General features: G+C 35.5%; 1 protein-coding gene across 1 annotated transcript in view; it reads right to left on the bottom strand.

Moving 5' to 3' along the window:
* The window catches only part of WDR72 (WD repeat domain 72), a 91,634-nt gene extending 76,854 nt beyond the window's left edge, over positions 1–14,780 (bottom strand). The window contains exons 1-10 of the mRNA XM_077785807.1: positions 14,628–14,780; positions 13,503–13,609; positions 10,481–10,559; positions 7,518–7,692; positions 6,971–7,047; positions 5,157–5,276; positions 3,932–4,077; positions 3,473–3,569; positions 1,037–1,178; positions 514–759 (exon numbers count right to left, since the gene is read on the bottom strand). Of these exons, the coding sequence (XP_077641933.1) occupies positions 514–759; positions 1,037–1,178; positions 3,473–3,569; positions 3,932–4,077; positions 5,157–5,276; positions 6,971–7,047; positions 7,518–7,692; positions 10,481–10,559; positions 13,503–13,609; positions 14,628–14,780 (1,342 nt within the window). The remainder of the gene's footprint in view (positions 1–513; positions 760–1,036; positions 1,179–3,472; positions 3,570–3,931; positions 4,078–5,156; positions 5,277–6,970; positions 7,048–7,517; positions 7,693–10,480; positions 10,560–13,502; positions 13,610–14,627) is intronic.
* Between the last annotated feature and the right edge of the window lie 404 nt (positions 14,781–15,184).

Here is a 15,184-nt window from a genome sequence, read left to right as displayed (position 1 = left end):
TGAAACAAGATGACATATTTTTGCTCTTTAGGAATAAGAGTTCCATATTTTACAACACATTTCCTGAAAGTCAGGATAAATATAACCAGCCTTTACATGATGTCAAAGAATTTTGGACCTGTTCCTAAAAGGGAGAACGGAGGTCTGCACTCTGAGCTTCACTACTGAGATGTACCCTTTATGCTTCCTTCAGTGGTATTATCTTTTAGAGAGCAAATGAAATAGAAAACTGCCAATATAGTGACATGCCACATATCTCACTTCTAGGGGACATCCAATCCCACAGCCATTCCCAGATTCCTACTACTGGAAAGCACCTTGGTAGCTCTAAGCTGTGATCCAATAGATCAGCTATGGAAGGAGAAAGATCATCATAATCTTCCATTTACCTAATTCCTGACTGTTAGCCCTACTTTACAGAGAATTTTTACATGGATCACTGCAAGTGATGCCAGAAATAGGAAGTCATCTGTGCTTGACTGAGATGAATCTGAACAGATTGTTAAAACTTACCTTTAAGAAAAGATACATTTTCTAAAAGTCTTGCTCTTGCAGTTTCTAAACCTAATGTTACAAAAATTTTCCCGTTTTCACATCCATATACAAGCTTATCAAGACCAGGTATGTACACAGAGGAACTGACAACTGCACTTCCAAATCCATCTTCAGATTCACAAAGTTGATCAATAATGCCCTCTGACATGGAATGATGTTTATTAAAATTATCCTGAAGACTCCACATGGTTGTAATTGGGATCTCTAGAGGGTAGGGCGAGAGAATTTTTTTGTTTATGCAAGACAAAATATAAAGAGTCAAACTAAAAAAACCTTTTCATTTCTTGATCACTTCCCTTTACTTATCCCTTTCTGCAGTCTAGGGTTGGAAAGTCAGCAGTTGCTATTCCTTCTAACTACAAGCAATCACAACACAATGAATAAATGAGCATCACTTTCTTAAAGTTTTTTATGAGAATTTTGATTTTCATAAAAATTGGCTCCAAGACATAATGAAAAAGATGGTAGTAAAGTGCCAAACCTTTTGGAGAACCGTCAAACATTGACACAGGCACATCAGGAACATGCCACAAAGTGATCCTTCCTGAAGCTTCACCAGAAAAAAGAACCTTGTAGAAAGGCTCCTTTCTTTCATTCATGAAGCCCATGATGAAAGGAAGACTCTGTCAGAACCAACAGTAAGTCAATAATTGGAAAGAAAATTGATAAAATAACTAATTCTAAATATGAAGGAGTTTTTTTTCATCAAAAGCTGTAAAAATACAGAACTACATTTCTTATCACCACTAAATCCTGCTCAGACCAAGTCTACTCCCCCTGATACAAATCTCTCAAGGATCACTGCTGCTTTGGCTAAACCTACTTCCTAAATGGAAAAGCAGACTGGGAATTCTCCCTGTTTTATAGCTTGACCAGCATAAGGACCAAGGTCAGGCTTAAAAAACAATACAGTAAAATATTGATAATCTTTGCATAAAAAAAAAATCAGTAAAGCTTCAGACATCACAGCTTCCATGACTACAAATAATGAAAGGTAAGAATTATGCTTTTACACAGGTAATAGCTTATAACACCATTATTCAGTCATGAGGTAGTGGAGCATTTCCAAAGAGCAATGAAGATGCTGAAGGGTGTGGAGCACAATTCTGATGGGGTGCAGCTGGGAGAGCTGGGGTTGTTTACTCGAGAAAAAAGGAGGCTCAAGAGGAGGCTTATCACTCTCTACAATTACCTCATATGTTGGATATACTTATATAAAACAGTGAAGTGTGAGATTTAACAGAATTAACTGTCCTGTAAAATGCTTCAGTTTATGGAGTTCAAAACAGATAATCACACAAGATTTGGTTGTCTCACACATCTCCTATAAAAACTACCCAGGCAGTAAGGCAGAAATACTAAAAAAGTGCAAGTCATTATTTTTTAAAAAGCATATATTTGGGGGAAGCATATGTGAAGTCTGTACCAGCACCGTAACCCTATTTGCTAAGCCATGTGTTTTGGCTATTTCTTTTCCCTCACCTTTTCTGAACTTTTGGCATCCTTCAGCAGTTATCCTATCTGAATTTTAGATCACATCATTTGGGGAAAAGCTGAATGGTTTATGCTATTTCCCTTCAACTGAAAATTAAATCTGTCAGTCTCCACAGGATTATGCAGCAAACATGTTTTTAAAAGCCTCTATTTGTCAACAGAAAAAATGCTAGAAAACCTCACACAGGTATATATTTAGCAATGTTTCTAGTCAGCTACAAATAAAAATAAGTTTCCATTGCGTATCTTCAGAAACTGCTTAACAAACTGCTTGAGCTGTCACACAAACACTCAAACTAAAACAATTTCAGGCAGGAATTAAATCCACATCTTCCAACAATTACAACTTTATTAACAGCATTAGCAATCAGCATTAGTAAAAAAAAAAAAAAAAAAACTAGAACCAAAGCTACACAGAAAAATCTGTTCTATTTGCTCTGGTTCATTTTTTGCCCACATATCTTTCTTGCCTCCCATTTCCTGGCTTCCTAATTATAGTGAATTTTCTTCTTTTCAAATCATCTGGGTTATCCTTATTTATTTGTGGTCACACAAAGCACAACATGAAGAGTGAGTGAAGATGTAGGTTTCCAACACAGCTGTGTCCATTTGAGATACCCATTTACAAAGTAACTTCAAATTTGAAACTCGTGTGACGCGCTCTGCTCAATATAAATTCTAGAACAAAAATATAGAGATCAGCTACTTTTTCAGCTTCCTCTTTTCTTAACATTAGAGGCTTCTTCAAGCCAAGACCATGGTTCTGGAGTGTGTCTCATTTTATGCACACTATTTCAGTCTGCCCACAGTGGAAGAAAGTTCTGCATGTGATTATGCCTCTGAAGGCTCAAGCCAGCAGTATTTCAGATAAAACACCACAGATTCAGACCCCTTCAATTTCAGGTGGATACACAACCTATTTATATAGTTACACTGAAACATGCATACATTCATAAAACAAGAACTAAGTAATTTGCTTGCATTTTGCTCATGGGTTGCCTTTTTGGATTTTGGTTTTATGGCATGGTTGTATTAGTTGGGAGATGGTATTATTTATTTTATTTTTATTAGTTTTTATAGATTTGAAAGTAGAAGCTTCTAAAAATATTTTAGACCACATCTTTGTTAAAAAATGCTTTTCTTTTTGCCAGAATTAGAGAAAAGAAACAAGAACCAGTCTATCTGGAATTGAAAATAAAGGCATTTTTCCCCTGTGGAAAAAACTTAAATATAGCCAAAAATCATACAACACATTATGAGCCTCTTCAAGTTTGTAATTAACAATTTTAAGATTAATAAATAAATATTACTCCTTTTTTTAATAGAACAATTAAATCTGTTGATGAATTCATAAATTCTTTTGGGATTATTCAGGTTATTGCAAACAGACCATAAATAAACTTTCAAACCCTTATGAATTTACCTTATTTTCCTTCATACCAGTAAAGCTGAGTAAATGAGGATAAACTGTTTCCTTCAGCGCCTTCCCATCAGCAGGGTACATGCTTTTAGAAAGGCCACTGTATAATTAAACAAGAAATTTTAAACTTACAAGCTATAGAAAGTAATTTTTTTAGAAAGCAGAACAGTAACATCCAAGATTCACAAGTTCAATTAAAGGTAACCAAATAAGTAATTACAGGAGACTTTTTGAAATCACTGCACCAGCTGCCCAAGTTCTACATGGCTAATCTTATTCCTATGTCCCCTGCTGTGTCAAACAAAGACTGAGGGCTGTCAAACTCAGGGTAAATCTTTGAGTGCCAAAGTGGTTTTGTTCTGGTTTTTGATCATTTGCAACATGCAGAGATTTTCCATAGTAACCCTCCCAAAGTTCATCTTGTACCTGAACTTTTTGTGTGAATTTCCCATCTGAGCCCACCTGTTTAGCAGCTGGTAGATGTAACTGTGGCCATCTTCTGTCCAGATGATAAGTCTGTAAGCTGCCAGCACTTCCCCACCAGCAAAGCACTGACCACGCTTACAGAACTCAGTACAAAGCAAGGAGAAATCACAATAATCATAGACCTAAATTCAGAAAAACAACAAAATATAAACAAAGAGTATTGGCAAATTCATAAACCTAAATTGGGTTTGGGCAGCGAATCAGGAAGTAGAACGTGAGTTCCACTCTTCATAGTTGAACAAGTATTTTTAAAACCTAACATGTTTTGACAATAACAAACTACTGCAAAGTCCATGTCAAACAATACAGTTCAAAATTAAAGAAACTGACAGTTAAAGAAACAACTACAATGTAGCATTAGGTCTTATATTATAGAAATTAACAGAAAACAATGTATGTTACAGATGTTTTTCAATGAAAAGTGGAAAATCCATTCTACACATGAACTTCCTCTATAAATGCTTTCATACAGAATTTAGGTAGCCCAAGAGACATCTCAAAGATAGCCTACAACTACATTATTTGAAGTTGATACAGGTATATGGGAAATATTTTGACCCATTCCTGCTTCCACAGAGATGTTAGAATCAGGTATACATGTTAAAATAATCCTGAGTGGTTAGGGTAAGAAATTTTGTAGCACTGGAAAAGAAAAATACAGATTTTTTTTTTTTTGTACAATACATTTCAGTTTAAATACATTATGTTTTCTTTAAAACTGTTTTCATTTTTTTTTAAATATTAGTTACTTTATTATAGCTTCAAGAAAAAATAATATAGCCAGGAGTCTTTAGTTTTGCTGCTGTTTTCAACAAACAAAGATCCATGACTACTGAGGACTTGCCAGCTGTGAGTACTTCTGTCATACTTAAACAGGGATTTTTATTCTTTGTCTCCCTTTCAAATGCACTGTGGAGGGGACTATAATGCTCTCAGTGCTCTAAAACTGTCTAATACTTAAATCCCCCTTATATCCAGCCAATTTGGAGTTTAACTTTAAAAGCAGAAATACATTCATAAAAAATAAAAGCTTCATCTCTTCCAGTTAAGATAAGTCAAGAAGTGTTGCACGCATAATTATATCTGACAATTCGTGAACACTTTCTTTAACCTAAGGAGAAAAATAAGTATCTACATGTAAAAGTCATATTAGTTTTTCAAAATGAACATTAAAAAGAAAGTACAATTCTCAATAATGTACCTTCCAGCACATGGAGGACACGACAAGAAGGAGCCTTTCCGTGTAAGTACAAAATCTTACTGCTTGACAGTTTATACAGTCCAGAGATTTTGATTCCTTCTCACACACACTTTGTTTCTCCTTTACAGCACAAAGGGGGGAAAAAAAGCTATAAAGTTTGTTTCAGATATCTGAGCTTTTAGGATAGAAACAACCCACTGAAAACTTCCTTATAAGAGTCTTTCAAAATTCAAAGGAATGTATAATTCGTAATTAACAACAGAAAGACAACAGGTCCACAACTAACATGCAAACAGAAGAAAGTAAACATTCAGTGTGGCTCAGACTGTAATCTCACTTAATGAATGCGGAGAAGGACCAAAGGCAGGCCATAAATAGAAACTGTTATAATGAGTGTCTGCTAGGTATTTCAGTGAAAAAATAGCTACAACACCTATAAAACAGAGGATCAGATTCAGAAAAGCTGATGAATATTTTACTTTCCCATTCATTCCTGTTGCAGCCTGGACAGTGAGATGGTGGTGTTACCTTATGTCTTGTTTGCTCTTAACACCTTTAAAGATAGTGTAAAAGTAATTCATTTTCTTAGCTCTGTATTGCTAAATATACTGTTAGAAAAAATATATGTATTTTCACACTTTTTGTGGGAATATCAGAAATATTAAAGTCATCACACTCAAAATTATTCTATTGGAATTCTATTTATCAATTATTGATTAAATCTCTTAAAAGGCGTTTTTTCTGTTCTTTAAGATACCAACAGTCTCAAAACTCTCAGAGAAGATAATGGTTATAAAACTGAAAGCCATTTTCTTACAAAATCATGCAGCTTCAGTTAATTCCAAGTAAATCCAACAATATTTATTAAAATACTGCTCTTTAGAATTTAGTTGGATTGTTACGAACTCTGCAGCAGTCCCTTCACAAAAGGCGCCCCCAGGCAGTAAAAAGACTTCACCACACCATATGTTCCTCTGACATCTGTAATCAGTTGTTAGAATCCTCAGAATTTTTACAACACAGCAGTGGGGTTTGCTCTAGGAATGTTGAAAAGATGTACACACCCCAAAACACCACAGATAAATCAAAAACATCAGGATGGTATCAAACATGACAAACACTCCTCAGGGGCCTGATTCTACCCGTGAACAAGTAGTGCTGCCCACACCTGGCCTGTCCAGCCAGGGTTACCAAGGCTCAGAGAAGTCTGTTGATATTTTGCCATTTTTGTCTCACTGCTGAAGTCCCTTTGTGAATCTAGCTTTTAGAGTATAACTAAAGCACAAAAATTGCATCACAATTCTAACACGTGTTCACGGAAGGTGACAGATGCTGAGAATATTAACCCAAAAAAAAGTGAGTTTGAAGATAGAAAAATAAGACAGTTGACACAGCAAGAGTCTTTTCCAAGTGAAGATAGCATTGTGAAAAGCAGACCGAGGAAAACAAAATCTAAAGGACTGTTTTGAAGAGAGTAACAAGGGTGAAGAGGGAGTACAAAGGCCAATTTTGAAGAGCTTTGAGTTTAAAGGACAGAGTGAAGGGGCTCAAAGATATTATCAGGATAGCAGGAAAGCATTGCATCTTGAGCATTCTGGAATATGATAAGACAAGAAGCCTGGCCAAAAGGTAGCACAGTTGTCATGGCAAGAGCTGTCCAATGGCCCAACTTTAAATAAAGCTATAAAGGTGTGTTTTCAGAATTTTCTAACAAAAGTAATAAAATCTATTTAATACACATACAGAAGACATAAATTCATTCATATTCTGCTTCAATGTAGCCTGTACTTGAGAACATTCATGTTAACACTGACCTGAATGCTATTCAGAGATGAAGATAAGTCCCATACTTTGAGAACTCCAGCTACAGACACTGCAACTAAAGAGTCTTCTGTGAAAAGTTAACAGTGAGATTGTCAACTTGAAGCGAAGTATAAACAGCCCCTTTCTATTCAGCACTAAAACAAGGATTCCTCAGGACACTGTTTATGCAAAATACCAGTTTTACACAAAAAAAAAAAATCAAGAAATACAAAACATGTAAACAAGCAGGGAATAATGTATTAACAAAAGGCACAGAGTATTGTGCCTTTAATTTGCCCAGTATTACAAAACTTCTATATACTTAAATCCAACAACTGAGCTTACACCCAGTATAGAACATGCTTTTTTCTCTAAAAACATATTAAATAAAACAGAAGCCTTATAAACACCTCTTGTGCTATCAATTAAACTTTAACATCTTCTACATAACAGCTCTGTGAAACGAATTAATATCAAATCAAGCAGGAACATACCACCTATACAGAAATATTTTAGCACAATTTAATTTACCAGCATAAATACATGTAAAACATGTACCTTGAATTCTTGCAGAGTGTACAATACACATACAATTTATCCAATCAGAAGATTGAGATGATGATAAAGTGTGAAGAACACCCAAAGTTTTAGCATCAATAATTAGAACATCTTGATATTCTCCACAACAAAGAAGCCAGCCTTCACCTGTCATTCGGAATGAGCAATGGTAATACTGTCCAAGTGGAAAGCAGAGAGTCAGCACACAGATACACAAATGGCATGAAGATTTTTCACACTGAACATGTCATAATCAACACTTGTAGCATCACTAAAAAAATCCAAGGCATATGCGAAACCATACCAAATATTGCTAGTGACACTAGCAAGGCTTAGTAAAAGATGCTTCAGACTGAAAGCAGCACCTGTCCTTCCTAAATATTAGGATTTTTTAAATTTTTGGAAGAAAGGCAGGTGTTAATTTTCCCTATAAATGACTAAGGTGTTTGAGACTTGTTTCTCTGAGAGGCCCCTCTCCAAACATTTCATAAAACTCCTGTCATCAACAGTTGTATGAAAAGGAAGAATCAGGTAAAGACGCAGAATATTTGTAATTCAATTTTTCATAATTACGGATTACTTTCCAGGAAGGATTTATACTCCATAGGATATTCTTCATTCTGACATTAAACACCCTAGAGTGTTCAGAAGATTCTTTCTTAGCAATCACAAAGGGAAAAAAAACAACAGACACAAAGCAAAGGAACAGAGTGCAGAGTAACTATGAGGATTCCTTTTTTGTTAGGTCAAAGCAAAGGAAAAGAGACAGAGTGCAGAGTGACTATGAGGATTTCTTTTTTTGCTAGGTGTTTTATATGTCCAAGGACATCTACATTGCATCTCTAGCTGTAATTGTAAACAATTTCTATAAATGCATAAGCAGCCACCTCAAAGCAGATTTACATTTAACACTAACCCTAAAGGGAACAATCATCTAGTCAGACAAAAATATCAGACAACACAAAAAAACTGCACTTCATTTACAAATTTTCTGTACAGTTTTGGTTAGATAGTCATTCCAATTTTTTTTCAGTAAACTCACTGAAGTGTGTAGTAGAAATAACTGTAAACAGGATAAATAGTACTACAGATATAAATGAATAAAATATAAGGCAGAAATGCTTAGAATTTACAATTACTGTTACCATTAAAGTAGGTTTGAAATACAGGATTTTTATAGTCAGTAATTCCTCTGAGAAAATTCCACACTGGTTAAGGTCCACAAATGTTTAAGTGTTGACCCTGGTGTTAAATTTCATTTCAAATGGCAAATATTCAGTTTGCACTACTTGACATCTGCCATTCATAGCTAAATCATCTACACTGAACAAAAGAAACCTACTAGAGCAGATAGGTTAGGAGTTCAATTAAAACCAAACATTCACTACAGCACAAGCTACTATTCCCCATGGAACAACAAAAAAAAATCTACAACAAAACACACACAGAAAAATACAATTTATTGTAGTATCTGAAGGCTGCATTTTAAGAATACTTTCCCCTCCCAGAAACACCTACTTTTCCCTAAGAAAGCTCTCCTGCTAGATGCTCCTATTTTCCGTTAACTATCTTGCCCAAGTTATTAAACAAATATAATTATTAGCCACAATTAGGTTTAGCTTACTTCTAATAGAGATGAACTACCTGTTTTCTCCAAGTACTTGCTACACCTATTTAAAAGGCAAGAATAAATATTCTCTCTGATCTCCACAAAAAAAGTAGACTGTCAGCTAATCAACTAGGCCAGATTTGCCTACTTCCCTTCAGAACTTATCTGTAACTTCATCTATTAAAATCTAATTAAGCACTAGAACATAGCAGGTCATATTGCTCCTTAAATTAAAATTTAAGTATTGCTTTGTTTGTGTACATACATCCATTTAAGAAATCTATGTACTTTAAGCATATCCACAATAAAGGTGTGGAATATTTCTTAATTTATGTCCTTATACACATATATATGTAAAAAAAATTAAGACTTTAATCTTCCGTCATTATTGTTGGCAATATATCCAAGGTTTTCCTCTTCCCTTTACAATACACAACTGCATTCAAACTCCTCATAACAACCCAAGCAGTGTCAAAAAAACATTTTCTTCTGGAAGCTTTAAAAATTTTGGTTTCCAAATTGGCTGTGCTTTGGAGTTACATGAAGGCTCAGATACCCATCATTTGGAGCCTTAGTTCCACCTTAGACTTCCTCACTGAAGAAAACAAGCCTTTTAACTAACACAGGAGCCCTGAGCTTCTCTCTACTAAGATATCCAGAAAAAAAGCCATGTCCCAGAATCAAACCCATAGATGTTGGACCCCTCAATCTCACATGTGTATTTCAAACTCTCCCACCTCCAAAATCTAGATACTTATTTTACTTGGATACAGTTTCAACTAGACACAAAATTATCTGAAGCAATATTGAAAGTCTCTGAAAATAAGGGATTTGTCCTACAGTTCTGCAATTAATCAAAGTGTATTTTTGAAAAACAGGTGAACTCTTTAGGAGGCAGGAATTCAGCACAAAAACCATTCAAAAGCTTAAAAGTAAGTCTTTCAGCAGATTGTCTCACAATGTTTGGCCAGATTACTTGTACTTTTAAAATGTCATGAAAAAGCCAACATCAAACTTGAAGGTCCATGCAATTTTAACAAGAGAAAAGATTAACACCATTTCACTTGGGTACCTGATGCACAAACAGTAAATTAATCAATACAGCATTTTAAATATTTGCAGCTTAAAAGTAATCAGTCTGATTTGATTAAGGAATGCCGAGGAACATAGAAATCTCAATTCTTTTCTTATAAAAAAAGAAACTGACAAAGATATAAAAACTACTTATATTGTGACAGGGTCTTTTCTCCTATGTTACAAGCCATACATTTAAAACTGTTTCTGAAAAATATCATGTTAATAAAGCAAAACTGTTGTAATGAACAGAGACCCCATGAAAAGCTGCTATACTTACATGGATTGCTGTATGCCTATAAGGAAGCTTTGTGTTCTCAATGCACTGTCCACTAGTGACATTCCAAACACACATCTCCCTGCCAAAGATAACTTCATATTATTCTCTGTCATTTCCACTCAATTAGCTGGAATAATTTTGTGTCTCTATGTTTTTCTTTAGTGTTCTATTTAAGTGCTGTCTGGTCATTTATAAAGCTTTTTGTTACAGATTGCTGGGTAAGAAAATGTAGTCATTAGCAAGGGATGACATACAGTATCTGTTTCTTTTTGTTTTGGTAATTACACCCTGCTGCCTTGCAACCAACCTGACTTTAAGACCAACTCTGGTCTACAACAAATTGTAGGTATACTGCCATTACAGCTCGTCAACATGTCACTGTAACTATCTGTCACTGGAACTACATCCTCCTGAAAATGATTCATTTCACTGAACTTAAACCACGTGTTTCGAAAAGCATCATGCATCTTCTTCCACATCAGACTTCAGTTCTTGAGAGGAACAACGTATGTTAAGAAGAAACAGTGCCATCATGAGGCTGTTCCCAAAAGCTGCTCTCAATACACTCAACCACCCGAGTACCTGCACAACACTACAACTACGCTTGGACACATTTAAGGTTGTTCAAGAGAGACTTTGGCACACCTTCCTTATCTACACATTATTCAACATGCAGGGGGAGTGGATTACAAGAGACAATCAAATTAAATGTTGTAAATGAGGCTGTATACCTTAAAGCTTAGCAACCGAATGTTAAACTTTGATGCTTTTAGATTTTATTAAAAAAACAAACATTACTTCCAGAACAGAACATTCATTTCATTATTTCTGACATTACATTTTAGGAAATTTTCTGTATCAAGACTTAAAAGAATACACTGGAGTGAGTATTTTATTATATAAGAAATACTACTTAGTGATTTACATTTTAACTTACCTACTTCCCTATTTGATGCTAAACTCAAAGCATTATTTCTTAATATTCTTCAGCTGAGCAATAGCAGGATCAAAGTTGGTAGATCCAAAGTCAGAACTTAGGTGAATATTTCAGAGCAATGCTTTTCTTTTTATATCAGAACTTTACTGCCTTAACTACATTACTGTGATACATACATACCTACAAACATGCACAAGTGAGGCCAGAATGTGAGACTATAACTTCGTCTTCTGGATAATGTAATCAATTTACTGTGTGTACTAAGAAGTGAGCAATACCACACATGCCATAGAACATGTGCTGTAGGAAAGGTCTGTCACTCACAGGACATCACTGAGAACTCACAAATCATTAGAGATTAATTTATAGACTTTCATATTAGAAGTACAAAAAATAATGTTCAGTGCTCATTCTTCTGGGGTTAGTCAGTTACAGAAACTGAAAATAATCTGGAGTGGAACAGGGAAGATTACCATAGAACTATCTTCCATACGATTTCTTCCATCCTCACTACAACGAGATAGAAGCTTGAAAACAGAAGAAGTTAATTACTTACAAGCCAAAAAGTGCATTTTGGCAAACCCTCCCTCTCCTGAAGACAAGGACTCCTATTTGTAATTACCTCAACTTCACATTGCAACCTTACAGGGATCAGTGATGGATGCTTTGCACTTAAGTAATACAGATGGGAAGTCAGCAGTAATTTGGTAAAAGTGAGCATTTAAAGGGGCCAGAAGACAATTCAGTCCTACCTATACACACTCCAAACAAGTCTAATAATCCCTTCAGAGCTATAATCTTCAGGATGTGAACATCCCTGTATGGTATATCTACAGCAATCTCCTCATTTATTTCTTACTTACCTCTCCAGTTTTTTTGGAAATACAGTATCTTTGCTCCCAGTATGATCTGGAAGCAGTATTGCATCAACAGAATGTTGGAACTGGTATGAAAAGCAGCTTCATCTCAGAATCCTTGAAGAGGACTTAGAAGGGCAATACAAAACTGGTTGTGTAGTTTTCTCACCCTCCCTGCATATAAACAGCAATGTTTACCACTACCTGTCCAGTGAGGCTGTCTAATCTTTCAAGATTAAGAAGCCTGAAATAGTTTTTTTGCAGGTTATCCCTCTGTAGTATACTTATGATTGAATGAGAGACCCAGCCTAGAAGCTGGAAAGGATAAATAAGCTACTCAGTGAGAAACCAGTATCCTTAAGGTGCTGGAAGGTACAGCTTGAAGGACAATTGACAGTTACTCTCCATGGAAAGCCATTTTAACAGCACTGCCCTGTTAATTAGAAAAGATGACCCCCCCCCCAACAACAACAACAACAAAAAGCTAATATAATTAAGCAGCAAGACAAAATTTTTTAAGAAAGCCCTTAAGGAAGAAAGCAGCTAGCCCTGTTTTCAACAGATTGAATTCTAACAGGTCTTCAGACCCCACCTGAAAAGTTTATCAAATATTCTTAAGTGTAACCTAGCAGAAACACAGAAAGTAGTATGACTTAAGTGACAGGCTAGGTCATAACAAACACATAGCAGAAAAACTGCAAGATCAGGGCCCTCTGAAAGGATATTCTCCAAAACTGCACATCAGATTTAAAAACAGAAAAGGAGCAGATATGCCTTTAATTCATGGCCATTCTGTTTCCATACATATTGACTGAGGAACCATAAACCAAATTAGAGTACATTAGCCTCTTCTACTGGTTCAGTTCTCAAGACTGAGCTCAGGAAGAAACAGAAAAACACCATGATATTCAAATGCTGTTGAATTGCTGATGCCTCCCAATAATCCATTAATTTCCTTTTGAATAATTCCTTTCCAACCCCTTTGAGTAATTCCTTTTTTCTGTCCACTAAGTGGACATGTGAATCTGCCAAACCTTTCTGTTGTCCATGGGAGAAGCTCTTAGTTGGACCATTGTATATTAACAAAATAGTCACTATCCTAAGTAGCTGCTATCATTTTAATACCATGGAAGCGGATTGAAACATTTCTGCAAATGCAAAATCTGACCTACACTTGACACACATTTCATGATTCAAGAAAGGAATAATTGAATATTCAATTACCTACCCATTTTCAGTAGCACTTACTACATATGGCTGTTTCTCAAACTCTCTTGCTTTTGCCAAACAAGTTACAGAAGCAGTATGGCCAAAGAGAATTTCTTTAGATGAAATCTAGGACAATAATAAAATTATTTATCTTAAACAATTTCTGTATAAACTAAGGATATCTAAAACCAAGAGAATATTACTTGTAGATATATATAATTGTCAAGCTGCTTCATATTCTTATGTTCTTCTGTCATGTTTCTGGAATGCAAAACAACATGGAAGAATTTTTATGCAGTTTGCATAAAGCTAAGTTTTTGTATTCACTGCATGCATCTTCTGAAGAATGTATGGAACATCAAATGTTATAAAACAGGCAACATGCAGAACATCTCTGGCCTTCACTCTACAGCATGCACCAAAAGTGGCAGAGTGAAGTAGAAACTGATACACTAAAGCTCTCAAGCACATGTTTCATACCACATGTTTAAACAACCTGATTATCAGCACTGCATGCAAAGGCCTTAATTGCAAAAGCTAGCCTCATAAAAATGCAAACTTCCAGACTGTGTTTTACTATAAATGGGGCAACTAAATATAAAAAAAAAAATATATATATAAACATAGTTCTAGAAACACAGAATAAAAAAAAAAAAACAGGAACTGTTTTATTCTGCTCCATTCTGAGGAAAATAAATATGAAATAAAGCAGTAATTTGCATCTTGGTTATATCAAAAATAAAAGTTTCATCTTGCTGCTTCCATCTCAGTAGATACATTTGGCTTTACAAATATTTTTTCTTTAAATGACAGGTCATGCTTAGCAATTGATTTAGAAAAGAAAAAAATATTCACAAGATATGAATCATGATAATTGTATATATTTACTTGCTGTCATTGCTCAGAGGACAGTCTCAAATTATAATCCACTGGGCATACTAATCTGTGAAAAAATTCTCTGAAGTCTGAAAATATCATGTTGCCTATATAGGCATTTCACCTTCTGCTTCATGAGTTTCCTGTAACAAATGTCACACTATCTTTAAAAATTCATCTAAATAAGCACAGGTCTGGATAATCCTACTGCCAATAATAAAAGATAAAACTCCAGTCTATTTGGAAAACTGTTACACAGTGCACAAACCTGTAAGTCTGATGAAAGATCCCAGAGGCATATTTGTCCTTCTTGGCTCCCTGTAACTATGGTCTGCTGGTCATCTGTGATCATCACAGCAGTGATGCTGTGAGAGGGAGCTGTTCTCCCCCACACAGCCACAGCCAGTACTGATGGCTTCATGGCCAACACCTGAAAACAAAAAAGTCGTCATCATCATCCTAAGTAGGATTAAACATAAGAAAAAAAATAGTCTAAAAAAAGGGGAAATGTAATCAACATCTGGAATGGGAAGCTGTAAAATATTGCTGTAAGATGCTGATAAGCATGTTGAAATGTTTTCTTGCTGTTGCCAACATCACACTAATAATTTCAGGGACCAGTACTATCAGAATACTGGAACATCAGCAACAAGAGTTGTGTGCTGCCCCACACAGCCTGGCTTAGCTCTGATGGGCTCACATTGCTCTCCCCAAATATGACTGGTGGAATACACAACACTTCCCCTGTTCCCTCCAACCAGCAGTGCTGCTCATTGGCAGCAGCAGTAGCCAACTGCTGAAGCAGAGGTGGCACAGGAGCAGGGT

The sequence above is a fragment of the Lonchura striata genome, chromosome 11 (assembly GCF_046129695.1).
Source record: "Lonchura striata isolate bLonStr1 chromosome 11, bLonStr1.mat, whole genome shotgun sequence".
NCBI lineage: Eukaryota > Metazoa > Chordata > Aves > Passeriformes > Estrildidae > Lonchura > Lonchura striata.
This window is presented reverse-complemented; position numbering and strand designations above follow the sequence as displayed.